Source organism: Nasonia vitripennis, chromosome 1, assembly GCF_009193385.2.
Source record: "Nasonia vitripennis strain AsymCx chromosome 1, Nvit_psr_1.1, whole genome shotgun sequence".
NCBI classification, from domain to species: domain Eukaryota; kingdom Metazoa; phylum Arthropoda; class Insecta; order Hymenoptera; family Pteromalidae; genus Nasonia; species Nasonia vitripennis.
Window position 1 is genome coordinate 34,293,803 of NC_045757.1, and position 26,595 is coordinate 34,320,397.

Sequence of the window (26,595 nt, forward strand, 5' to 3'; positions counted from 1 at the left end):
TTTTTTTTTTTTTTTTTTTTTTAATAAACAATTTCAACGCACGATATATGTAAAAGAAAATCGAAAGCCAATAACTCGAGGAAAAAGGACAAGTTATCGCGCAGCTGGAAACCTGTAGATTCGGCAGCCGCAGTAGAGCGAAAGAGAGTCACCAAAGTCGGGGCGACGACGGCGGTTCATTATAAGTTTCGCGGGTGAAAGTGCCGCTGGCTGGCGCTCGCTTTGCTTATATATAAGAGCGAGAGTGTATAAAGAAAAAAAGGGGGCCGCCGCCGTCGCCGAGGAGGAGGTAAGAACTACCCGTCGATTGTAAGACTTTCCCTCTCGGGCGCCGAGGAAAATGATAGCGCGCAGCAGGCTCGTATAGTCGTATAACTTAAAGGGGAAGTTTCGCCGCTAAAGTGTACGCAAAGTTCCTTCTTTCCATCTGCACATTCGCATATACTTTCGTATATAGAGTATGTGCTGTGCTATTACCTCTGCCATACGTACGTACGTCTACGCGCGCCCTGTTACGTATGCGTCGACTCGTACCTGCGCGTTTTTCGGGTAGTCTGTATGCAGGGGCGGCGGCGGCTTCTTTTCTTCATTACTGTTATTATTATCATTTCCAGCACAGGGAGGGAAGAGAGAAGCCGAGGGAGTGTACGCGTCGCGGTTGGCCTCGAGCCAACTAGGTGAAAAGTACCGCCGCGGAAAGTGTAAGTCTCGCGATTTACGGCGGCGCGACTTTTATTCAAATTATACGGAGCTATGTATATACAAGCAGCTCGTTTTCACTCTCTTCTTCACAGCCACTTCGCGGACGCACGACCGTAGATTTTTATTATTTTTTTCTCTCTTCTCAAATCGAACGCGCGTCTGAAATTACGCGTTAGCGAGGGATTAGAGGGAGCATTAAATAGAAATTAGAAGCCGCGCGCGCGCTAATTAAGCCTCAGCGCACTCGAAATTCATCGATGAAAGAGCCCGCGAAACGATCCGCACGCGCAGTTAAGAAAAAGAGAGAGAGAGGGAGGCTAAACCGCAGCAGGTGCTTGAACTCTTGAAGCTCGCGCGATAATTACCATCAGACGCGCGCGCGGGTGAAAGTCGTCGAGTCGCTTGCGCGCAGCCCCTCTCGACTTCTCATTTTCTCTCGTTTCGTTTAACGGCTCAACTTTTCTCGGCTTGCTGCTGCACTTTCGCCCTCCTTTTCTTCCCGACTTTTGTTTCGCAACGAGTTAAGGAACTCGCGCGCGGCTCGCCGGTAAGAGATGATTAATTGGATCAGTGCGCTGGATTGGATTTTCCTTTCCTTCTCCTACTCTTCCTTTTTCCCGCCGCTTTTCTCTGCGGAGTAGTTCAACAGCCGATCGGTTTAATCGAGTTCCGCAGGCTCTCTTACTCTGATTTTTAATTGCGCGCGCCTGGAAAATTAGCGCGCGCTAATTCGAATCCCATACACGCGTGCTTATTGTGTTTTATTTTGAAAGAAAAAATATTCCCTCTTCGATCCCGCGGAGAAATTCCCTTCCGCGCGTCGCCCACATCGTTCTCTGTACGCGCAAAGGGGGGAACCTCGTCGAGTCTAATCTCCTTTTAGAGGACGCGAGGCGAGTCATTGATATGCGCGCCTTTGACGAGCGCGCTCTGCACGGCGCCATTGGCTCATCGTAATCTCGAGCGCAAGTTGGATTGCCTAGCAGCCCCTGTACACTCGAGGCCCGACTTGCACGCGTGATGGGCCTGCTGCGCTGTACACGTTCCCGTCGGTTCGATCGATACGGCAGATGCCTCTGCGCGCGCACAAGCTAAGAGAGAGAGCGAGAGAGCCTCACCCCCCTGGTTACGCTCAGACTTCGGACGGGCGCTCATAGAGGGCGGTACAGGACGCTTCTTCCGCTGTTGGGGCTTGAGACGGGCTCTCTCGCGGTTATGAGCTGGGTCAATTTTTTTTTTCGTTGGAGCATTGCTCGGTCTGCGTAATGACTGTGTTTTTTTTAAAAAGTCGCACACTGGCGTGTTCTCCGATGTTTGAGCGCGATAGCGCGCGCTTTGCGTTTTTTCGCCGGGCTATCAATGATATGCAAACATGATTAGAGCGGCGAAGCTGGCCGCTGATAAGGAAGCTCATTTGCGAAGCGTAATGCAATTACCGTTGTAAACTCGAAGATTCGTGGAAGAACGTTCGAGAAAACGATCCTTCCGTGTCCATTATAAGAAGCTGTACACATCTTCTCCATAAAAATTCACCCAAGCGCGATCGTTTCGTTATTACCTTCGCAAAAAGGGCTTTCAAGTACTCGCTTACCTACCGGGTCTTCCGTCTTCGTCGCGCTGTAAGTTCCTCGAAGTTCCAGAAAGACTAACGAATGGATGACGACAAACTCCTACAAGATTTAAAAAATCCCGAGAGAGATCGATCTGCAGCATCGTTTATTTAAAAAAATACTCCCAAGCGCCTGCAGACACGCAACCGTCCGCTCGTAGACGCAGAATAGGTCATAGACGCTCTCCCTCCCCTATCCGCACCCTTCAACGCTCGAGTCGGCTTATGTATACTCTTACACGTACACAGAGCGGAAAAAGCAGCGCATCTCAACGAAATCAAATCGAAAACACATCTCGCATAGAAAAATGCTCAATAAAAGCTCGGAAATTTCGGCATAGCTGAAGAAGAACGAGGCAGCCAGCCGAAAGAGGTTGCGGCCTAAAAGCCCCACGTGCGCCGCAGCAGTTCTCCCGCTATATATCTCGCTCTCTGTTCAAACACTCGGCCGCTGGCGTCGTCGTCGTCGTCGTCGGGAGAAAAAACCGCAGCAGCCTCGTATACTTAAACACCGATATAATGCTGCGCACATTTCCAACGTCGTCGTCGACGCGCCGGTCCAGTTTTATCGTACGGAGTATAATTGCCCGTTTTACGTAAGGATGTTTGTACATGTGTGTTATCATGAAATACGGCGCTATTTGTACAATTGTTTGCGCTCGCGCACATCGGAGCGCCGCGAGTTGGCGTGACCGCGGCGGCCTCTCTCTCTCTCTCTCTCTCTCTCTCTCTCTCTCTCTCTCTCTCTCTCTCTCTTTCTCTTTAATGAGCTGAAAAAAATTCCGGTTCCCCCGAGCGACGTCGTCTTATTATTTCGGCCCTATACACCCGCGGTCGTATGTTCAGCACGTGTGTGCATCGCAGCGTTGCGTAGGCGCGTCCGACTCTTACCTTGGAATAATTACACGAGAAGCTGCTGCTGCTGGCGACGAGAGTCTGACTTTTTCAAGCTGAGGGATTACAGAGATATCGCGGCGGCGGCGTAGTCGTCGGTTATCGTCGTTGTTTCGTAAGAGCGCGAAATCGTGACAGGCGAGTCGAAAAAAATCAGCCCGTCGTCGTCGTCGGTCTATTTACCGAGACTCTCTTTGAATTTTACTGCCTGTATAGAGACGAGTATAGAGGCGGCTCGCTCTGGGATGCGACTAGATTGCGTAGCACTACTCCTATAGGCGGAAGAAGAGAAGCCGCTCATTGTTATAATTGTTTCGAAAGAGTATTTTTCCTTCTATTATGTACACGATCGTCGCAGCGGTCGCAAATCCGGGCTCGTCTAACCGCACGCACTGAGCTCCGCGTAATAATCGATTATTCGCAAGGCGCAAACTACGGAAAAAATGTCCTAAACAAACAGCAGCTCCTGTTCACACACTGCAGCGCGTCTAATCGCATCGACTGCACCCCTCGGTAAAAGTCGTCGGAGGATTGTCCGAGCAATTTACACTTTTTTGAGGAAACTCAAAGAGCATAATCCCACGTACAGAGCGAGGCGCTATAATCCACGGACACGCACGCGCGCGCGGGCGGGACGAGGAAAACAGGATCGCTTGCTCGCGCTCATAATGGATGGCCGGATGACCCAGAAAAAGAAGCTTGAAAGATGAGCCCCGCTGAGGAAAAAGAAACCGTTTTCGACCCTTGCCATCAGCTTCCGTTGGCGCACAGCGGAGACTGGAGCGCACTTTTTTATTCGATTTTTTTTTTTTTTTTTTAAGAAGAGAAGGCTGTGATGCGCTTATGTGAATTTCACTGCTGCAGTGTTGCGTATCGGTTACAGCGCGCGTATAAGACGATTCTTTACGCGCTCGCGCTCTTTTCCGTGAAATCTCTCGCAATGTGGGTCTTTTCATTGAAGTCTCGATGTATGTAATTGTGACCCTATTTTTTTTTTTTTTTTTAAATAAAGTACCATCAGAAATTTGTTATTTTAATAATTCTAACCAGAAATAGGGTCAATTTTCTACTAGGATGTACATACACGCATTTTCCTCTCCTGCACACGTAACAAAAAAAAGATCTCGTTTATCGAGAGAATCGCCGCGAGCCCTCTCCGAGAAAAAGGCCGCATCCTTTGCGCCCGCATTCATCCATTCTTGCGCTAAAGACTCAGACACACTGCAGAGAGAGAGAGAGAGAGGGGCGAATAGCCATCGGATCTGAAAATTCCGTCGAAAAACGCAGCGACGCATAGAACGTAATAAAAGGGTGAAGAGGAGCGGCCGCGAGCTCGGAAGCCCGGAAAAAATCGGAGCATTATGAGAAAAAAGAGAGCCGGCCATCCCCGAGAAAAAAAACGCTCTCTATTCACTTGGCGAGGGATCGAATCGCGTAAATCGAGGGCACGATGCACATTCACACACACACACGCGGACAGAGAGAGAGAGAGAGAGAGAGAGAGAGAGAGAGAGAGAGGTCTAAGCAGGTCAACTCTCGGTTTCTCTCATACGCGCATAGTATAAGCTCTCGCGGGCGTCGCACAGGTCTCTCTCTCTCATCCTTTTTTCGGCCCAGCTGCGAAAAGCCCCGTGTGGACGAGAGAAAAGGTCGCGAGAGTAGGGGACGAATCTTTCTTCTTTCTTTCTCTCTCTCGTTCCGTCATCATCTTCTGGCCGATCATTTTTTACGAACCCTTTTTTTCTCTGATCCTCTCGGAGCGTTCGTATACAGAGCCGAGATCACAGGTCGCGCGCGCGAGGGTCGTTGTGTGTGCTGCAGTCGAGCCCTTCCTTGTGCTTTTGCGCAACACAGCACGTCGTGCAGTTCCAGAGCGCGAGGAGAAGGGGCTCTCGGACGTGCCTATACGCTCTCTCTCTCTCACATGTGTGTGTGTGTGTGAATCGTGCAGACTCGACGTGTGTATGTGCCGCTGATGTGTGACCCGATCGAGAGACGCGGCGGCATCGCGGGGAGAGGATACTTAATAGAGGGAGAGAAAGGCGAAGCGATAAGTCGTCGATTCCTTGGGCTCGCTCGCTCGCTTGCAGCTCTTTCTCCGCGCGCGAGAACAAAGCTCCGAGGCGCGAGAGAGAGAGAGAGAGAGAGAGAGAGAGAAAGAGAGAACGATGTGCTGCTGCTGCTCCCTAATGCCCCGCTGCTGCTGCTGCTGTTACTGCTCTCCGTGCCCTTTCTCTCTTGCTCCCGCCTCTCGCGCTAGCTCTATCTCTCCCTCGATGCTCGACGCGAGCTATGGGTATAGGCGAGAGAGGCTAGTGAATGTCCTGAGCGAAAGACCGACGACTATTTTCTATTTCGAGCGCAAGAGCAGCACTCCTCCGCCGTGTGTGTGTGTGTGTGAGTCGCGAGTAGTTAGCTCTCTGTGATCTATACTCGTGAGCTGCAGCGAGCGATACGCTATTAGGGAAGAGGCTCCTTTGCTTATTCGATATTTTATGCTCTACACTCCGATGTACAAGTCGTTGCGTCACTCGTTTGCTTAGGTGCGCCGTCCTCGGCTATTTCGGCTTTTCCAGATAATACCCACACCGCGCACACACGATTTACACAGGTCTGGCAGAAGAATATCGAGTTATCAAAAGAGACTCGCTTTGTTTTGGTATAGCAGTTCCCGCGAATATATCCATTAAAGAGAGAGAGAGAGAGAGAGAGAGAGAGAGAGCTGATCATAACAAAAACCACCGCCCGAAAGCGATGATGCAAGCGCGACGTCGAACGCGAGCGGCGATATCGATCAAATATTCTGGAATATCCCAGCGCGACTGTGTATGCAAATCGCCGAAAATCGTTCTCGTTAATACACACACGCGCAGACACCTTCGCCCCCCCCCCCCCCAGCTGTTCAAACTCGGCCGCGTAATAATCGCCCGGGTTTATTTATCGGCCCCCCCGCACACGAAAAACGGCCTCGTTACACGGACAGTCGAGCCGAAAAAACGCGACTGCACACACACGTGCACCTCCTGACCGTCACGGCGCTATATGTATGTATAACGCTTAGCAGCGTCTCGAAAAAGGGGTGCACAGGTACACCCGATCCGACCAATTAGCTAATGGACTCGCGCGCGCGAGCGAGAGCGATTAGCATAATCGCAGACCCTCGTCCAGCGTTTACAGATATATTACACAACGCGTGTGTAACGCCTGCATGTGTGCCTACACGGCGTATAAATACGAGGAAGAAAGTCTATATCCGCACCTGGCGAGTCAGGGTAGCAGGTGAAGGAGAGAGAGAGAGAGAGAGAGAGGGAAGGATATCGTGACTGCTGGTCAGTTTGTTCGATAGTCGGTGCCAGGCAGCAGAGCGGAGTGCGCGAGTGTGTTATACGTGTGGCGCGCAGGGCCTTGGTACCGCGTTGTACCAAGCCGGGAAAGGCCACCGGTCAATACTATCCACCGACGCTATACCTACGACTGTATACCTATGTAGACTCGCTCGCTGCCAGCTATCACGCATGGATACAGAAGGAAAAAAGCTCGCCCCGTTGCTAGCCCTAACGAGATTGTCGCGAGTAGAGGCTATATGTATGCGGGAAAGCCGTGCACGGCACCAGCTTTCACCGGAGCTTTTTGGCCTCGATTATTACTATGTATATCACGACGTCGAGCTTGCGCGCGGACTCTCTGTCGCTACGGCGAAGGACACACTTCCACGACGATTTATTTCCTCAAACAAAGTCATTATAGCACTCGGAATATTCCTTTTTCCCCGTTAAACAGGCAGTATAGCTCGAAAAATACGTCCGGACTATTTCGAGAGCATCGTGTTTATCAGCATCGATTCGACTTTTTGGTCACCAACCGCGCACGTGGTACCTCGAGAAGATTTAAAGCCCCGAAGCGTCGCCGTTAGAGAGAGAGAGAGAGAGAGAGAGAGAGAGGAAAAGAAGCGGCTCGCGGAGGGCCACGGACGAATTTATACTTTTCAGTCGTCGTCGTACACTATACCGTGGCGGCGAGTCTCGAGTGGGGTAAAGCGTACATTTTTTCTCCGGGGCTATTTTCGTATCGGGATCCGTTTGGTGAACTCCGATTCTCTTCGCCGACTATCCCGCGAGGAGATATAATTTTTTCCCGAATTCTCCGTCGATTTTACGAGCCTCCTCGATGCACACGTACAATACAGTACACAAGTGGACACGGGCGTTCGGTAGAAAAGGTATAAACCTCGAATTTCAGCGCTTTCCCTCGAAAATTCAATGCCACGGGACATCTCTCGGAATATCCCGAGAAAAACGAGAGCCGAGCAATTTGACTCCAAGAGACGACAGGCCACTGCCCCCGACGACTTTGATAGTTCCTCAAGGATCGGCCGACTTTTTCTCTCTCCCGCATACACGCGCGCGCGCGCGTCTCTCACAAAAATAGTTTCTCTCTCGCTCGAGAGAGCGAGTAGGGGTCCTGCGAGACGTGTCCAACCCCTGCAGCGGATGTGCAGCAGCTTTTCGGGGCTATTTTAACGCAGAGCGCCTGCAGCATCGCCGGCTTATTTACGGCGGCTGCGGCTGCTGCTGCTGCTGCACGTGGATGACATTGAACGAGAGCTACGCGCTTCTCTCTCTCTCTTTATCGGCGCTCTTCTCGCCTACTTTTTTAATTACGGAAAAAATGCGAGCGCGCGCCATGTAAAACATCTGGAATCTGGGAATTCGGACGAGAGAGGAAAGTCGCGTGAGAAACTCCCTCGCTGCTGCTGTTTTGAAAGTTTCCCTTGCGACAAGAGTCGTCGATGGCGAAAAAAAATTTTCGCATCGGAATGCCGTGAGAATCGAGGGAAAAAACTAAATGAGCCTGTTTTTTCCGCGTTTTTTGCGTGATCGAGAACAAAAAAAAACCAAAGTGACCGGAAGAACTCGCACGCGCTTATGGTGTATTCATAAGCAGCATCAGAACTATTATCGATCGCTAGCGTAATGTCCGAGAGTTGCATACGCATATAGGGAGATGAGCGCGTGCGGCTCGGACAGCAGCTCTCTCGGGCCTATTGTTCGCCGGGACCCCCCTGGCCTTTGATCGTCGCTCCTCTCCCTTATACGCGCGTATACTCGATATCACGGTGTCCGGCAGCGTATAGCCCCCGGCGGTCATTTGAATACACACGCGCTCGCGCACGCGCGCTTTTTTCTCCCCCCATTATGCGCAAATTGTATTATTTTTACCCCAAATATATTTTCGGCCGGCTGAGGTCAACAGGTCACATGCGCGCTGTCCACCCGTCAAAAGTCACCCCCTGTCGTCTGCGGAGATTCTCGCTCGCCCTTTTTATTGTGCGAGCGCGTGCAAGCGCGATTTGCGTTTCGAGCTTTGTCCCATATACAGCTCTGCTATACGGATGATATAATGTGTTTCTCTCGGGATAGAGAGAAAGAGCGGTCAGTAGAGGCGCACGAAATTATATGCATTTTTCGAGGGGCCGACACGTGCGCCCCCGATGGATTCGGACATCTGGGACATTATATGAATAAGAGTGTGTTTTCCGTGTAACGATTTCGTACTCGAGCTACTGCTAATCATTTTTATACGCCCTTTCCGCAACGCGACAAAGCATCGCGCGGCCGAGATTGTTAACAAAATTACTCCTCTTATTTACGACTACTATACCTCGTATAATAATTTCTCGCGTGATTTTAAAACCGTAAATTTTTTTCCACTCTTCCGTTTTTTTTTTCGCACCCCTCTCTCAACGTTATCTCGGTACACCGTTGCGTCCGGCTTTTTTGCGCGAAATCCTCTCCTAACGACGGCTGCTCGTGCTTTTGAAACAATTTTTTTCTCTCTCTCTCTCTCTCTCCCGAGTGCGCTTTTTACGGCCGGAAAAACAACGAGCGGTGAATCGTGATCTATCTCTCAAGCGGCTCCTCTCTGAGGCCGGCGATCGGTTATGATTTCACGCCGATTACAATAAAACAGCCGAGAACGAGGAGAGCTGGCAAAAAAGCAGCGAACAAAGGGGTCGCGCGTTTTTCGCCGTGAAAAAAGTCGCAGTAGCCGGCAAAAAAGCCCGCTTAAATAAGTATATAATCATTTGCTCGTAAGCGAGCGCTGCAACCCCTTTTTTCTCTCTAGCTTGTGCCAAAAAGTGTATACCCGACCGACAGTAGGCCAGGTTCCGCTTCTTTTTTCTTCATCCCTCGCGGCCCTATCTCGGCTAACGGATAAAATCTAAATTAACTGAATTAAGGGCCCGTCAGGCTCTCTACCCCTCTTTGCGCCGGATTTATACACAGTGTGCAGCTTTTTTCGAGGTTGACCGAAAAAAGGGTTACGCGCATGGCACCCCGCCGCGCCGCGGTGACCCCGTTTCGGATCTTCCGCTTTTTTGCTTGTTTACTTCTCTACTATACCCTATGCGACGAGCTGCTAGTTCTTGTTTTTCGAGCTACTTTTTTACACCTTCTCACGTCGGTTTTTCTTCCCGGGGAAAAACATCGCGTATAGAGGATAGGTGTATAGCAGGAGAGGAATCGTTGAAAGGTCGATTTACGGTTATGAAATTACTCGCGCGGAATTCGAGCTGGATGTTTGTCGCACGAGATTTATGACGCCGCTGCAGAATCGCGCGCGCCAGTGAAAAAGCGAAAAATGATGCTTTTTTGGCCGTGTAATCGGTGACGTTAGGCGACAAAGGGCCGGTTTAATGACTGATGATTTATACCGGCTTGCTTTTTGCTACGGCGGAAAAGTCGAGAAACGTTGCGAATATTTTTACGCGGCATAAACATCGAAAACACTATCGCTTTATACGTATTGGTTCCGAGACGAGAGATGGAAGTCAGTTTGTCATAACATTAGCGTAATTGTTTTCATTTGTTTGGCTTTGGGCAGCACTCACTCACATAACGCTTTTTTTCTCCCTTTTCTCTCGCCACCAATCAGCCTATATGTGTCGAGGGATGAGCTTTTTTACGAATCCAAGCCCGAATGCATCGACACTAGTCACGTATCTTCCCCTCCCCCCTGATATACTTCCTTCTTTTTTTCGCCTGTTTGTCCGTATAATTTCGGAATACCACGCAGCATTCATACATATATGCATATACACACACGAGCATCTAGAGTTTCGGTGCGACAATTCGCGCCACCCTCTTTTTGACCGTTTGACCATATGCGATGGCCATATGCAAACGCGCGATCGATGTTCTCTCTCGTCGATGTATAGAAAAGAGGCGCAAAATACGTGAGCCACCGAGTGAATAGGAGCTCATTGCCGCTCGAATTACGCGGAGTAATGACACGGCCGAGCTATAAGTCCGGATAGACGGCAAAAATTGCTTGCCTTCGGATTTTCGGCTGCCGCACAATGAGAGAGACGCGCGAGAAAAGCATATCTCTTTCGACGCTTCTGCTGATGCAATGTGTATGTGGGGAGAAAAAGCGAGCCCGACAATTAATTTAATAGCGACGAGCGATCACACGACATCCCTTGTTCTGATTTTTCTCTCTCGGCTCGTCGTCTTCTTTTATCGCATATAGCAATTACTGCATTCGTTCTAACGTAGGTCGTTGAATTTTTATATTCGCTTGAATTTTCAGCGACGTTACGTCTCGATGTATTTGCGAATGAAGATTTAACGCGGGAGTCGAATTTATTCAAATTTCTCAACCATAACAGGATTGAAAAATGTCTTTAAATTGTTATGTTGTTTGCTATACTTCGAGCGCTTGAATATTTCATTTTGTTCAAAGGCGTCGCGCGCTTTAACGTTAAAAAATTAACGGAATACTTGAGGCGAGCTTGCGACAACTTGAAAAAAGTAGCATCGCATTTTAATTCAGTCCTTCGCGCAGCTCTCATACACTCCGCTACAGACGTGCGCGACGCGGGAGCAGCAAACTACACACGGCTCTTTTCGCATCGACGCGCGACGAGTCGAGCGAGACCAGCTCGGGGCGATTCAGCGAAAAAAACACATTTGTCAGAGGCCGCCGGTCGCGAAATCGCGTTTCCTCGGGCTCTCGGATTAATTACTCCGCGTTTCGGCCTGCTACTGGTCGACTTTAATTAATCAACGCCTTCCACAGAGTGCACAAACGAAATGGACCCCGGCTCACTCTCTCTACATTTTCGAGCTTTGAGCTCTCGCTTTTTATATTACATTTCTGCTACACTTCTTTCACTGCGCGTACAACGTATATAGATAAGCTACGAGTGACCTGTGCAGAGTGTTATAACAATGGCTGTATGTTGCGAATGAAATTTTTCCTTTCCTTTGTGATCCCACTCGCGAGAGTGTTTTTACAAAAATATACAACTACTCTCGTTTCTTAACAATGATCGATTATTGCTAGGATATGTTTGCGCGTGGAAGGTAAGTAGAACCGTTATAAAGAAGATTTATCATGGAATTTGACTAATGCAATTAACGAGTTATTTACTATGATCCGTGACAAAAACCACGGGTCTTTTTACGACTTTTTGTCCTTCCTCCACGGTCCAATACCAGTCGGTTAGCCATGGAGAAGCCTGTAAGCGCCGATTTTTTTCTCACTGTCCCCGAGAGCTCTCTTTCGGAAGGGGGTACGTGTAAGAAGTACAAGGGTTAGCTGCGCGCATCGCGAAGATCCGCATGACCCCGTGGCCTATGCTAAACAGGGGTGTGACTGAAAAAATATTAATAGCCATCCAGCCCCCGGGGACACGGCGTTCTCTCTCTCTCTCTCTCTCTCTCTCTCTCTCACTTCTTTTTTTCTCGAATGCGCATATTATAAAGCGCGCCGTAGTACTGTCCCCCCTCGGCTGGCCCCGAACGAAAAAAAAGAGGGCCCACGACCCCAGCACAGGCATTACGCCGCGTCTGTGTAAGATACACCGGTGATAGCCCTAGCGTGTGTGCATCAGCTTCCGATGATGAAGGTCCAACGAATTTTTCTGGCGATTTTCGCCGCAGCTGCTGCCGCTGCTGTAACTCATTAATACGTTTTCTAAAATAAATAATGCGTAGACGAGAGGCTCTACTGACGCCGCCGCTGCTGCTGTGGGATATTATTAGGCGTCACTTTTGTCGAGAGAGAGAGAGAGAGAGAGGGAGCAGGATGACTCCTTTTCGTGCGTATTAATTATTATTGGGAGAGGGCTTGATTTATTATTAACCGCGCACGAGAGGCGAGAATTCATTAATGGCTAGATGGTAATGAAGATGTTATAACGATTGAAGAAACTCGAGCGAGCGAGCTCGTATGTGGATTCACTGATGAATAATTTCGGTCCACATATTCGGCGGCGTTATTATATTGGTAATGGATTTTATGAAATTCTAATTATCACTAGTCCTCGTGGTGGGATTTTAACATATCATTTTTGACGTGCGTCGTATTTTAATGCTCGAGTGGCGCCGTTAATTATAGGAACTAATGCATTTCTGATATAGCGGTTGGGTGATGAATTTTTTAGGGATCGAAATTAAATATGAAATGGTAAATATTATTCTATGATAATCTTAGAAACCATATTTTAGCGTATTGGAAATTACTCTTGAATATACAACAGTTTTTTTTCTTGCAAAGCGTACATTAGAATAGAAAAATAGAGTTATTATAGTATGAGGAAATACGGGGAAACACTGCACTGGTTGCTGACGTGTGGGAAGTTTTTCCAGCTAGTATATGCTAAGTAATCATCGCGTTATGTAATATTATTATCGGATGTTCGATTGCGGAAAAGATGAGCCATAGTTTAAAAATAACTTAAAACGACTATAAAAACGCCTGCTTTCCTTCATTCGTGTCTTAGTTGCGCGTGTACAAGTTTGAAGCACAATGTCGAAGTCTACGATGCTGTACTTTCTCGTTCTATGCATTGGCGTTAGTCTAATAGCTGCTCGTAAGTATTGTGATTCCAAGAAAGTTTAATATTTATCAAGTTTATCGATTTATGTCTCATAAAAAACTTGACTGAAATAGGCGCTTCGGACAGACGTTGTCCTAAGGCTAATCAAGAGTGGAGTGGATGTGGTTCGGCTTGCCCCAGCAGATGTGGCCAAGGAGAACCACGATTTTGTACAATGGTACTATTGGCAATAATTTTTTTGTTCATATAAAACGAAAACTGCATTAATGAGTTTCTCCTTTCGCTTGCAGCAATGCATCATTGGGTGTCGGTGCAAGCCAGGCTTCATGCTACGCAATGATGGCGAATGTGTACGACTAGAAGACTGCTAACTTCTTTTGTCTCGATATCTATTGCGATTGATACTTTTTTATGTGACGAGTAAATAATAGAATAGACATGACTGTTTTCATGTTCATTTGCACAGCTCTAGTGATTATATATAACTTTGAGTTTGTTTATTTATTTCAAAATTTTATAGTTTAGGTTACTTTTTACACGGAAATATGCTCACAAACATATGCAATTGTAAAACTAATAAATTTAAGCAGAAAAATAAAGATTTATGTACAAAACATACTTAACTGGTCAGTTTAACACAGGATTTTTCCAGGAAGCCTTTTCCGAGCTCGCATAGCAACAAAGCTATCCTTTGCACATCGCTTTATATAATATTACTATCAAACGTTTGATCGTGGAAAAGACATTCATTGTTTTTGAAATAGTGCGCAGAATTGAGTATAAAAACATTGTTTTCCTTCATTCCTGTATCAGTTGCACGTTCAGATTTGAAGCATAATGTTGAAAAACAGCGTACTGTGTCTTCTTTTTTTATGCATTATTGTCAGCCTGATTTCTGTTCGTAGGTAGTCTAATAGAAAACCAATAAGAATTAATATTTTTAAATTCCATAAGAGATCCAATAAAATAAAAAACATTGATATTCAATAGACGCTTCGGACAGCCGTTGTCCTAAGCCTAATCAAGCGTGGTATGAATGTGGTTCGGCTTGTCCAAGAAGATGCAGCCAGAAAGCAGCACAACTATGTACAATGGTACTGTTGATAATAATTATAAGTTTTACCTTTCTCTAGCAAAAAATATATGTATTAATTAGTTTTTCTTTAACTTGCAGAATTGCGTTCGTGAATGTCAGTGCGACACCGGCTACGTTCTTCGCGATGATAGCGAGTGCGTTCTACCAGAAGACTGCTGACTTCTTTCTATTCAATATCTGTCATGAATAATTTACTATTGTTAGTTTCGTGTAGTGTTCTCATTTATTTGCATAATTGTTAACGTTATGTTATTTTTACTTAGTAAGTAAATAAATAAATCAATAAGGTATGCAAAACAGTTATTTTCGATAAGCAGGAAAACAATGAGTTAGAGGTATGAGGAAATACGGAGAATTACTCTGTCCTTGATACATAATTTTCTTTATCAGAGGTTTGATTATTAAAGAGATTTATAACGCCTTAATAGAGTATAAAACAGTTGCTTTTTATGTACGTTTCTTCGTTAATGCATCAGTTTCTTGCGAAAGTTTAGAGTATAATGTCGAAACTCACCGTTTCGTGTCTTCTCGTACTGTGTATCTGCGGTAGTGTGATTACTATTGGTAAGTACTACAGTTTCAAATGCATGTTTAAAGATTCACATATTTTTAAATTGCCAAAGTTTTAAAAACGAAATAGATGCTGCGTCTCTTTTTTGTCGCAAACCTAATCAAGAATGGACCGAATGTGGTTCAGCTTGTCCAAGGACATGCGACCAGCTGGAAGATCGATTATGCATACAGGTATAATTAATGATATTTCTATGTTAAAATGACGAATACCATATTCCCTATGTGTTGATAATTTACAGCAATGCATTCGAGGATGTCGATGCAATAGAGGCTACATCTTGAATAATCATGGCGAATGTGTACTACCAAAATACTGTTGATTGTTTTTAACGCACCATTAAATAATAAATATATACTTATATAATAAATATACTTTTTTCTTTGCGCGTGTTTATACTGGTCTATTTCAAAGGAATGCCGCTATTTTACTAATCCAACGCTTTCAGTAATGTTATTCCAAAAACACGCAGCGTCGATGAAAAACGAGCTGCGCAGGCTTTTGTGCATAATCCGCTAATGACCGAAAGAAGAAAAATAGAAAATTAACTAGTCCGAAGTGAACTATTTAGTCTTGTTGCAAATATTTGCAGGATAAGCTTTGCAATTACTACAAATGCGTGCTTTATGAAAAATATCTTCGTCATATTATGAATAAACGATAAAGGCTTGTTTAAGTTTCTATCGCCATAGTATCTTTACATATCAATTGTCAATAGTAGTTACAGTCGTTCATACCTTCGATATTATAAAATTACCAATCGAAAAAAATGGTTAATTAATTACTTTTCCAATGACAACAAAAATAAACCGACTGCAAAAGACATTTTCTGAGTACAGAAACGAAGTGAAATAGTCGTAGGCGGCCATCGCCTCGCTAGTATAAGGCTTATCAGCCTGAAGCAATGATAAGCCAAGTTGAGCACCACGGGGGTATAGCTCAGTGGTAGAGCATTCGACTGCAGATCGAGAGGTCCCCGGTTCAAACCCGGGTGCCCCCTCATTCTTTTTTGCTCGTTAGATATCAACAACGATGTTGTCCGCGCATCGTTTTGCATTGGATAAATTAACTTCGGGGTAAAAAAACCCAGTTTTCTCGACACACGTCAATGAATTTTCTTTTATCTCCGCGCTTCTTAATACACGGAACCGACAACGCAGCGGTTATTAATCGACTAAAAATTAACTCAAAACATTGAATAACCGCGCAAACTCAGTCTCTACGTCGTATACCAAAGGAAGAACCCTTTTCCATAAATCATAAATCCGGGAAACTCGGCAGAGATCGTCGATATAATATACCCCGTACCCTCGAAAAAGAAAGGCCCCTCTCCGCGCGTCATGCATTTCATCTCCGGCTCGATCGCCGAGTCTCCTAGCCGTCAATAATCTCCGCGGCGCATGCAATAGTCATCACCCAGCATACATAATACGTATCCGCTACAAATTCTGTTACGACGCCTCGACAAAGGGCTGACCATGTATGCAACTGCACATTTTCCCTATCTCTCTCGCTCTCTCTCAGTGTGACGCAAGCTGCGGCAAGGTGAAGCGCCCCTCGCCCGTATGGCCCTTTGCGGGGGAGGAAAAAAGGTGGGCCGTGTGTGAATCCATAACGGAACCCTTTCGCCCGTGCGTTACGTACACACAGCGTTTATTATATACACGTATATATAGCATTACAGTGAGAGAGTAAGTCGGAGAGAGAAAGAGAGAGAGAGAGAGAGAGAGAGAGAGCCGATGTTGCGTCTACGGGGGAACGTGACGACGGATGGACGACGGCCGGATGAATTGGAGGCTCGACACCCCCGAGAGAAGCGTCGGCAGCCCTTTAGCTTTGCGCAACAAAACAACAGCTGCGCCTCGCGTCACAGAGAGAGAGAGAGAGAGAGAGAGAGAGAGAGAGAGAGAGAGAGAGAGAGAGAGAGAGAGCGAGAGAGAGAGAGAGAGAGCGAGCTGCCAGTCAGTCCTCGCCGGCGACACGTCCGCGCGCTCACACAATCCTCGAAATATCTACGAATTTGAGCCGACACGAGCGCAATCCTTCCATAATATAATGTCGTCCCTCTGATGGACCAGCAGCAGCGGCAACAGCAGCGCGTGTGTGTATACATAATACGCGCGCGAGCTTTCCTTTTATTTTCATTCCATTCTTGGTGACGGCGCGCACGGCACACAGCCGGACGGCGCGCAACTTGATTCCGACTATGAAATAATGACCGCTGAATGAAAGAGCGCTTTGTGCGACTCGAGAGCTATTGTGATTGAATTTTTTAAACGGTTCAGCGACTCGTTTACGCATGTGTCTGCCTTCTTAAAAGCCAATTCGCTTAATAATATCAGCGGCGATATACCTATGTAAAAGCTTCTGTATAGCGATATGTTGCATAATATTTGGGAGATCATCGACACGCATGCTCGCCTTATTTCGTACCTCCTCCTCCACCTATTTTATAAACAATAAAATAACAACAGCACCGATCTCGAGACGCGACTTTACGTAACCGATTTCCCTGCGATACAAAGCCGCGCGCTGCTGCATATCGGAGAAAAATGCATAAAACAATAAATCCCATCAATATGAAAAGTGACAGGCGATCGGAGGAATGCTCCGTGCGTGCGGCTATATATATTCCGCATCGCGGTCATACAGAACCTTCGCGCGGCTGATGTACGGCTTGGAAAGCTGCCCCATTGACTCTCCTCGCTCTCTTATACGGCGCATTGTTTTCTCCGCGCTCGCGTTGATATTTTCATTCCTCGCGCTCTTGCACATGTATATACGTATATACATGTGTAAGAAAAGGTGAAAGAGCGCGCGCTCGCGAGGTTGTATACGCGAAGGTGGTGGTGGTGGTGGTGGGGATAGGAGATTCCCCTCGCACTCGCGCGCGGTGCGTTAATTATGAGCGGCTTCCGGCGATCTAGATTTCATTCTTAGGCTTCTGCTCTTGCTCCTGCCGGGAAATGATAATAGGAGCATATACGTGACCCGTGTGGTCAGTTCACACGAAGGAGCTCTCTAGACCCCCCCACCACCAGCAGCACCTCTCGCAGCTCGGCTCACAGTTTCTCTCCACAATGCGCTGTACTCTCCCACACTCAAGGAGTCTCACGCCCTCACATCCTTATGCTGTATACCTCTTTCGCGCTCTCTTTCTCTCTCTCTCTCTCTCTCTCTCTCTCTCTCTCTCTCTCTCTCTCGTGCATATATGTGCTGCAGCGCCTCGGCAGATCGGCTTCCGCGCGCCCAAGTAGCGGCCGATTTCTGCGGATGTGCGTAGACTCGCGATAATTTCCCGCTCCGGAATGACAGCTCTACCCGAGGATTATTCCTCTTTTATGACTCTGCTGTGTCCGTTGCTCCTCTGAAAAAAATAAAATTACGCGAGTTCGAAGCTCCTCACACCGTGTAGTATAAGTTACGCAAGGATCGCTAATGCAGCGCCGCCGAAAAATTCGCAAACTCAGCGTGACGAAAGCCAGCATAGGCCCAATATAAGAGCGGACAGCTCTCGTTAGACCTGCGAGCGCGAGAAAAGTCCCACAGTGTATAGAGTGCGGCGCGGAACGGAAAGATCATCACCGCGCGCGGTGAAAATGTAGCTCACTCCCGCGCGTACGTTGCACATTGATTATAAGCTGGCCGCGTGAAAGTTGCCCTCTCGCGAGCAGATGAGGAGAGTCGCGATTTCTCGTTAAAATCTCTCGTTAGAGGCCGCCGCCGCCGCCGGGAACGTCGTCGCGGAGAGGAAGCGCCGCGGAAGGCGCTACTAATGGTGAGAATGAGCCGCGTGTATACGTACTGCACTACACACTGCGCGATAAGCCTGAATTGATACACACGCGAGTTGCCTGGGAAAACTCGACTGCGTACGCGGTATGTAAGTACGCAAGCAGGGAGGAAGCGTCGAGTGACCGGAACACTACTACGATGCCCTTTCTTATCCCCCTTGCGGGCTGCCTGCTTTATCTGTAATTACCTACTACGCCGTGACGACAGGACTTTGCTGTGTGCGTACGCGATTGTTTTCGAATTAAGGAAGAAAAAATCGTAGCAAGACAGTAGGAAAGCTGAGGCATCAATTAGAAACGTCAACTCGAATGATCAGCTCGCCGGATAAGCCTCCACCCACGCACAAATCTCGCGCTCCGATTTCCTCTTAATACATACATCCTATACACTACTCCGTGACCAGTTTCGCCTCCCGGGGGAGTCCCTCATTACCTCCCACGCTATATCCAGCGGCAACATAATCGGCTACCGCGATTTCGCATCAAGTCCGCGCCTCCGCGTTATCTTCCTCGCGCGATCGCGGCCGCGTATACACCACGACTGCTGCAGTATAATATAATATACTCTCTTAGCTCTCAACCTACGCTGTCGTATTATATGCTCCCGTTTCATTAGCCGTAATTGTACCGTCGTCGCAAGGTCGCCCCTCTTCCTTTTTTTTTTCTCGCTCGCTTGTGCTCCGCGCAACCCCCGCGCGCGAGAAACTCCTTTTTAATTCTCCGAGAATAAGAGCGCGCGCGCGCTTGATTAGTGGGCGGAATGTTTAGAGTTCGTTGGGTCGTTGTTTACGGGCTGGCAATTAGCGCGGGTGAGATTTCGAATTGACTTTTATTTTGAGGGAAAGGAGAGCGGAAAAATATTTAATGCGAGCGTGTAATGAATCACGTTGGGCTGAAGGTGTGTATCTGAGAATTTCATCTGATATTAGATAATGTTTTTCATTGTAACGCCAATTACGGAAAAAATTGTGGGAAAGTTTCGTTTGTATCCGATATTTCTCTAATGACTTGAACTTTTGAAAGTAGATTCGAAATTCTAAATGTATAGAATTACAATAAAAGAAATGCACACGCACACTGATTCAGCGCAAGATCTAAACCTAATCGCGCGATTCGCAGGCTCGCGAGTAGGCGATACTCCTTAACTCGCCAATAAAAATAGGCGAACCAGCGCTACCGCGAGCCACGTGTAATTCAGCCGCGAATCACTCCGATAATTACAGAGCAGCAGGATACGCGTCAGGTCTCAATTACCCGGGTGCACATAGCTCCATATACCAACCTGTGCCGCGTATACATGCGACTTTTCTCATCGGCGGCGATTTCTAGCGCAGAACTGCACAACGCGGACATTGTTACGTTTTTTTTTCCTCGCAGCTCTCTCGTATATAAATCGCGTCAGCCGCGTATAGGTATATACATAAAGGAGCGAGCGAGAGCGGGAATTCTTATGGCGTGGTTACTTTATTAAGGGCATTCCTGACCTCGTGTGCCACGACCCGTGTACATACGAATAGAGCGGCGGCGGCGAGGGGTAAAAATCCTCGACGAACAGAGAAAGTCCGCGCGATGCTTCTGTGAGAACGACGAGCGCGCGTGTATGGAGGTTTCTGACTCGTGTGCCGCAGCTCAGAACTATGTCTTCGGGCGACGAGCGGGTTATATATTTTGGAGAGATGATTGTTCGATATGTGTGTGATTTTTTTTTTTTCAAAGGAATCAATGCGATGAATTGCTCTGTACTGGCGAATTTTAGAAAGCCGTATAATTATTCAGTGGATTCGCTCCGTCGGATTACTCTAGCTAAGGTATATAAGATTTTGAAATTTTTAGCGGCGATCTCGCGAGAGTGCCGCCGCATAAAAAGTGCATTTTTTCCATAGCCACGAGCTAGAGAGAGACGTCGGGGAAAAAATGTATTCATATATATATAAAGGAGAAGAAAAAATAAATAAATTCAAGCATATACGCTTTATACGCCAAGCGGTGGTGTCATATGTAAAGTCAGTGAAAGTCTAACGGTCCTGGCTATAAAGTGCCTCGAGACCTACGATGCAAAAGTACATAGGTTTTGCATTTGCCTATAGTAAAGAAAATAATTATTCCATAAAGTGCGCTGCGTGACGAGACAAAAAAAAACCCTTACACAGTTTGTCAGTCTAGTTCTTATCTTCTCTAGATAAAATGCCAGGATTGTGTTCCTCTATTTCAGCGCGAATCATTTTCATCTCGTAAATAACGATCGAACGCGTGAATAAAGTTCTCTAATCCATTAAAGAGATGCATGGCTGGGTTTGATCGTTTAGAAAATTGAAAAATCGTCACACGACAGTTGAAATCGACATTCGAAAAAAAAGCACACAGCAGCAGTCGAGAGATTGTCACCGCGCGCCATAGCAGGTGCGCGCGGAGGACGCTGCATCACATTTTCCTCGGGGGCTCGCGCGATAAGATAAAGCCGCGCCTGACCGCGCTCGGCTCTGCTCCACATACACACACAGAGAGAGAGAGAGAGAGAGAGAGAGAGAGAGAGTGAGAGAGACAGCCGCGGAAAAAGGCTCCCTTTGTCCTCTTCAAACTTTTTATTTTTCCCTCGCTCGGCTTTTTTCAACAACTCGCGCGCGCCTTACACTATATACCGTATTTTTTTTTTTTTATTCCCTCGAAATCAAGTCGCCCGTCCCTGCAGCAGCAGCGTTTGAAGTTAATCGCGGCGTCTCATCGCGCGCTGCACTGGACAGCCCTCATGCCCGCGCGTGTATATATTGAAAAAGCGTCTATCTGATAGGCCGCTTTGTTTTAAAGTGGACCGGACGACTATGCCATTGTGTATGTGTGTGTGTATACAGACGGGGAAAAGAAGCAGCGACGAGTCGCCTTTGAATTTAATTAGAAATGCCGAGGACGTGCTTCTCTTGCGTAAGATTTTTACGTGATTTCGATCGTCGCCGGGCTTCTTTTTAATGCGTTTCGGATACGTAATACACGATCTTTCCTTTAACCCTCCGGAATTTCCACGTTTATGAAATACTGATTTCGAGGAGAGATCTCCTGCAGGCGTGCTCGCACGTTCCGAAAACGCGTCCCTCTCACACACACACGCCGACCTCAAACTACACACGTATATATATAGTATTAAACGCGGAGTAATGAAAAATCGCGCAGCGAGAGAGAAAAGTCATTCCGTGCGTCTAATCGTCGTCGTCGTAGTCGTCGGCTGCTGCTGGCGCACAAAGTTCCCGGAATCGCTTTATCTCCCGGCAATTCTTCGGAGTAGTCCGTGAGATTAATTCCGCGTCGCTCGCGAGAGGAAAGCCGAAAAAGAAGGAAGACTCGCACACACACACACACACACACACACACTTCGGGATCCAAAAGTGACGCGCGCGGCGATGTCGAGAAATCCCGGCCGCCGAGAGAGAGAGAGAGAGATAATACTCGCAAATATCGTAAAGATAAGCGGCCGCGTATGTGTGTAAAAGAGCCGCGCGATGACTCGAGGGCCAGAAGAGAGAAGTAGGCTACACGCGGACGCTTCATTCCGCTCGGAAAAACGGAACATTGAATTTTTTCTCTCTCTTTCATCGAAGCGGCTTTTTTATGCGCTCACCCCTCGTCGGTCTTTTCTACCGCCGCGTACAACCCCGGAATCCGTTATAGGTCGCGCGCGCGTGTGTGTGTGTGTGTTTTTTAAACGTCGCCCAGTTCTGATGCCGACATCTTTGTCTCACTTTCCGTCCGCTTTCGATGTTGATTTTCAATTGAAACGAGATCTCCTCAAATAGCCCCGCGCAACCCCCGTTATACTCTGCGCATGGGAACCGCAACTTTTTCCTGGGCTAGGCGATGTGCGCGCTTAATTTTTCGGAGGATACGTACCGAATGTCGGTGTTGAATGTCGGCGATCGAACGCTATATGTGCGTATGATCGAGTAGGATATATATATATATATATATATATATATATATATATATATATATATATATATATATATATATATATATATGTTTTTTTTCTTCACGGCGGAGGTTTCGCTCCGCGGGAGATCGCTCGGCGCGCGGTGAAATTACCGAAATTGAATTTGCGCTATGGTAGGTTGGTCGATGATAAGTAACCAAAGGGGGAAACTGATTGCGAGTGACAGCTCGTTATTTATGGGACCACTCGACGGCTGTTAGTGCGTTTTGCTCGGGATCGACTCGAGTGGAGTGGTTTGATTTCGGTGTTTTTTTTTCGTTGGTTGATACTTTAGACGAGGTGTTTGATGGTTTTAACGAATCGCCGGATTACAACCCCATCCCTCGTGTATCGCACAGCGTTTATCTCCTCTCGATGAGAGCAATTTGAACGGGGGGGGGGGGGGGAAACGTGTGCTATCTGTTTTTCAAAATGTTCTCTCTCATGGAAGGAAACCTCACAGCCGCCGGCATACATTCCAAGCCCGGAAAATAAACACGCAATCAAAGAAAAGCCCCCGCCACAATAATACGGCTAATCCCGCGCGCAATTCCCCGCGATACTCCATCCAGCACAGGGTGGTCCGGCCATCGGTCCATCCCATTCGACCTAATCCCGAAAGGCATTATTCGTGCCACGACTCACCGATACTCTCTCCTCTCCCGGCCATTGTCCCTTCGTCGCCGCCTCAAAAGGTGCCAGTCTCTCTCGCGCAAGAGCGCATCCGATGCTCACACGTCGTACAGTGTGTCGCGCGAGCGACGTGAGCCGGCATATAATAGAGGCGTGAAACGATCCGTAATTTGTCACGGAAGAGCTTAAAGCGCCTTTTTTGCCCGCCCGCGAAAGGAAAATATATACCGGCTTTTAATTTCCAATTGAGAGTCTGCTGAGCATCTCTGTCCAGTAGGATTTTCCGGCTCGCGCGTTATTTCACGGACTTTATCATCGAGACACGTAACATCTGAGCAAGTTAGCATAGACGTAACACTCGGCTCGATCCATCACGCGGCGCGATATTCGGTCGGACAGTGTGCGATGCTGCAGACAGTGAGGAGAGAGAATACGGAGAGTTTTGTTGAGCTCCCCGGCGGCATTTTTAAATCCTCCGGGAATCTTCCTTTCTCCGCCGAGTCCAAGTCTGCGCTATAGAGCTGTGTGTCTGTGTGTGTGTGTGTGTAGAGCTCGCGCTCGCGATGGGAATTCGCCTTTCGAATTGCGCGCCATGCGCTAGCTGCTCCGCTCGTGTCGAAGCGCGCGAAAAGCCGCGCCGAGAGCGGCACTCGAAGGGATTAATAATATCGTGGCGGGAGAGAGGGATGGAGGAGGGGGGGGGGGAGACGCCGCGCGTAGGTACGATTGGATAATCCTCAATTTTCATTTCCGCGTACACGGTCTCCTTCCTCTTTTTTCGGCTTTTCGAGTTGGGTAATGTTGTGCGAAAACTATTATGTCTGCAATTTGAAATAATGGCTATTGTCCACTGTATATTCTAATCTCCGCGTCGTAATGAAATAATCAACAAAATTTACTGCTAAAAACATCTCAACACCGCGGCGATAGGATCGAACCTTAATCCCGAAGAAAAACACGAGCCGTTACCTCATCGTTTCGCCTCTGCTGCAGCAGATGCCATCTCCGTAATAGTTAACAAACCTCCCCAACATGCGCACACACACGAATCTCATCTCTCCCAGTAAAGATCGTCCGCGATAATTATTAATAAAACGTTCGCGCTCTCTTCCTGTTCGGCGCGATAAAAGCGTGCGCAGGGCCTGACTCAGACTCACGGCCGAATCGTGTCTAACTATGGGACTTATCGCGGCGAGCAAATATAGCCGATGAAAAAAAAAAGGAGGAGAGAAACACGACGGAAACGAGAAAAAGAAAGGAACACACGTCGCCGCCGCCGACACACTGGACGCTCCACCTGTGCGTCCCTTATCTCTCCGAGAGCACAAATACACGCGGCGGTGTATATCCTGTTATACATACAGGCGGGCCGTCCTCGGCTCTTCCCTCGCAAACAGTGACCGCTCGACCTGGCTATATATGTATATATAAGTCGCCGTTTAGAGAAGGTCTCGCTCCGAAGAAGGGGGCGACACGACCCTCGTGAATTTCTTTTCCACCGCGCGGTCAAGTGAAATCCGATCGCGGATTCGAGTGTGTGTGTGTGTGTGTGTGCGTGTTATACAGTTAGGTCGAGTTCTCTCAATATACTACTGTGTGCTACGCGCAACAAGTCGAAATATGCGCGCGGCCGTCTTCTGCTCCATTTGTCGTCGCGGGGACCGGGCTTTTTTCTATTCCTCGGGGGGTGCGTGCGACCGGAAGGGATCCCGTTTTTAATCGATCTGTGTACTCTTTTCCAGTAGCCAAGCGTACATCCTATACCGTTAGATTATAGATCTTTCAATCGGGCAGATATCGCAATAAAAGCATCATCGTTAACAATAATGGCGCGCGTACAACACGTGTAAATAGAATTTATCATCGCGACTATAGATCGACGCCGAGAACTGCAGGCTGCAGCGCACGCGAGAGAGCCGTTTCTCTCTGTGTATAATATATATATATATATATATATATATATATATATATATATATATATATATATATATATATATATATATATATATATATATATATATATATATATATATATATATATTATATATAAGACACAGCAGTAGGGGGAATCTTTTCGGCGCGGCTCTTTCAATTTCACCGAGAGTCTAGGAGCTGCTCTTCGCGGGTTCGAGAGGTCGAGAGGGGCCCGTATATATAAATGAAATTTCTGAAACGGCAAAGATTATACGGCGACGCGGGCTATAAATCGCGCGAGAAGGCGATCGCCTGGACGCGCCGCCGCAGTCGTGGGATGTTGCGCTCTCGGCTCTCGCTTGTGTATACGCCTATATAGATATATAGGTTTATGCAGTGTACTGAGAGAGAGAGAGAGAGAGGCGCGCACGTTTCGCTTTGGGTTAGATCGCGGGGCTCGGGGCTATCGATCTCCATTACGTATAGCCTTTGATTGGCCTACAGCTGATTTGCCTATGCTGCACTACCTGCGGCGCTTTCCATCGTCCGTTTCGCCTCTCGGCCGAGTGTGTGTGTGTGCTGAGAAACATTTCGTCGGATTTTTAGTTTCGGCGACGATTTAGTACACTTTCCCATCGGTGATATCGCGCTGATCCAACTATACGGTTATTTAGGTTGACCGAAGGTCTTTAATTATTTTTCGGCTAGAGACAAAGTGTGTATAGGAGCTTTCTTGAGAAAAAGGGTTATCATAACGGAAACTCGATAAATCGGCCGATGAGTGATCAGCACTCGATGACTTCAAAAAAGCACTCGAAACCATCATAACAGCGACTACAATACATCGAGCCGTAAACACACAGTGAGAGAGAATAAGGCTGACCGAAGATCGAGTAAAAGTATCTCTCTTTCTCTTTCCGCCGTTCGCTCGCGCGCGTGTCTCCGATAAGGCGTCGACGTTCCGGCGTGTCATTTGTTAGCTCGTCGTCAGGCATTGTTTCGCCGCGGGAAGAAGGATCGATAGCTTCCCAGCCCCGTTCGCGCATGCAGTTCGTATACGCTACATTGTTTTCCTCCGCGACGCGAAAGAAAATCCTTCTTGTGTCGTCGTCGCCGTCGTCGGGATTTCGACGCTATATCCGCGTGAGATAACGTCCGTCTCTCGGTATTTTCGAGTCACGAGCGCAAATTGTTCCGAAAAGCGCGTTTGTGTGATATACGTCGATTTATAGCCCGTAATAGACGAGGACGTACGCGGACTTTAATAAGCTATTCGCGATCTTTTCTTTATGACCGCGAGGATCGCGCGTTGAGCAACTCGACACTGCACTGTACGGGATGAAAGTAAAAGTGCCGATAGATGCCTCGCTCGCGCGCCGCCATACAATTGAGAGCCGGGCCTCCTTTTTTTGCAATGCCATGGTGCACGATCACGTGTATAACGGAGCGATGCAGGTATAAGGTGTATGGAAAGGCGAGCGAGTTTTGCATTTCGCCGGGGATTCCGATACAGCTGAGCTTTTCTTTAGCGGGACGGGGGACATCGCAGTAGTGGATTCCTGCGATTTACTCGTGCG

General features: G+C 47.5%; 2 protein-coding genes and 1 non-coding gene across 6 annotated transcripts in view; all 3 read left to right on the top strand.

Moving 5' to 3' along the window:
- LOC100187718 (B-cell CLL/lymphoma 11-like protein) overlaps nucleotides 1-26,595 on the top strand; it is a 104,554-nt gene that overhangs the window by 42,237 nt on the left and 35,722 nt on the right. The gene's annotated exons all lie outside the window — the stretch shown is intronic.
- LOC100678541 (chymotrypsin inhibitor) lies at nucleotides 12,869-15,089 on the top strand. 3 transcript variants are annotated; one of them, XM_031920781.2, is made up of 7 exons: nucleotides 12,869-13,085; nucleotides 13,166-13,269; nucleotides 13,343-13,957; nucleotides 14,043-14,146; nucleotides 14,227-14,712; nucleotides 14,789-14,892; nucleotides 14,961-15,089. In XM_031920781.2, the coding sequence occupies exons 5-7, from the start codon at nucleotides 14,649-14,651 to the stop codon at nucleotides 15,039-15,041; spliced, it is 249 nt and encodes an 82-aa protein (XP_031776641.1). In that variant the 5' UTR covers nucleotides 12,869-13,085; nucleotides 13,166-13,269; nucleotides 13,343-13,957; nucleotides 14,043-14,146; nucleotides 14,227-14,648; the 3' UTR covers nucleotides 15,042-15,089. The 3 variants fall into 3 exon arrangements, with proteins under 3 accessions (XP_031776641.1, XP_003423856.1, XP_032451911.1); XM_003423808.5 differs by having other exon boundaries at nucleotides 13,343-13,953; XM_032596020.1 differs by having other exon boundaries at nucleotides 13,343-14,146.
- Nucleotides 15,648-15,719, top strand: TRNAC-GCA. Its single transcript has one exon. It is a non-coding gene; the product is annotated as a tRNA-Cys (tRNA).

Coding starts and splice junctions, on each gene's coding strand:
- LOC100678541 (XM_032596020.1), top strand. CDS start 14,649: ATGTCGAAACTCACCGTTTCGTGTCTTCTCGTACTGTGTATCTGCGGT. Junction 14,713..14,788: donor CGGTAGTGTGATTACTATTG/GTAAGTACTACA, acceptor AAAACGAAATAG/ATGCTGCGTCTCTTTTTTGT. Junction 14,893..14,960: donor AAGATCGATTATGCATACAG/GTATAATTAATG, acceptor GATAATTTACAG/CAATGCATTCGAGGATGTCG.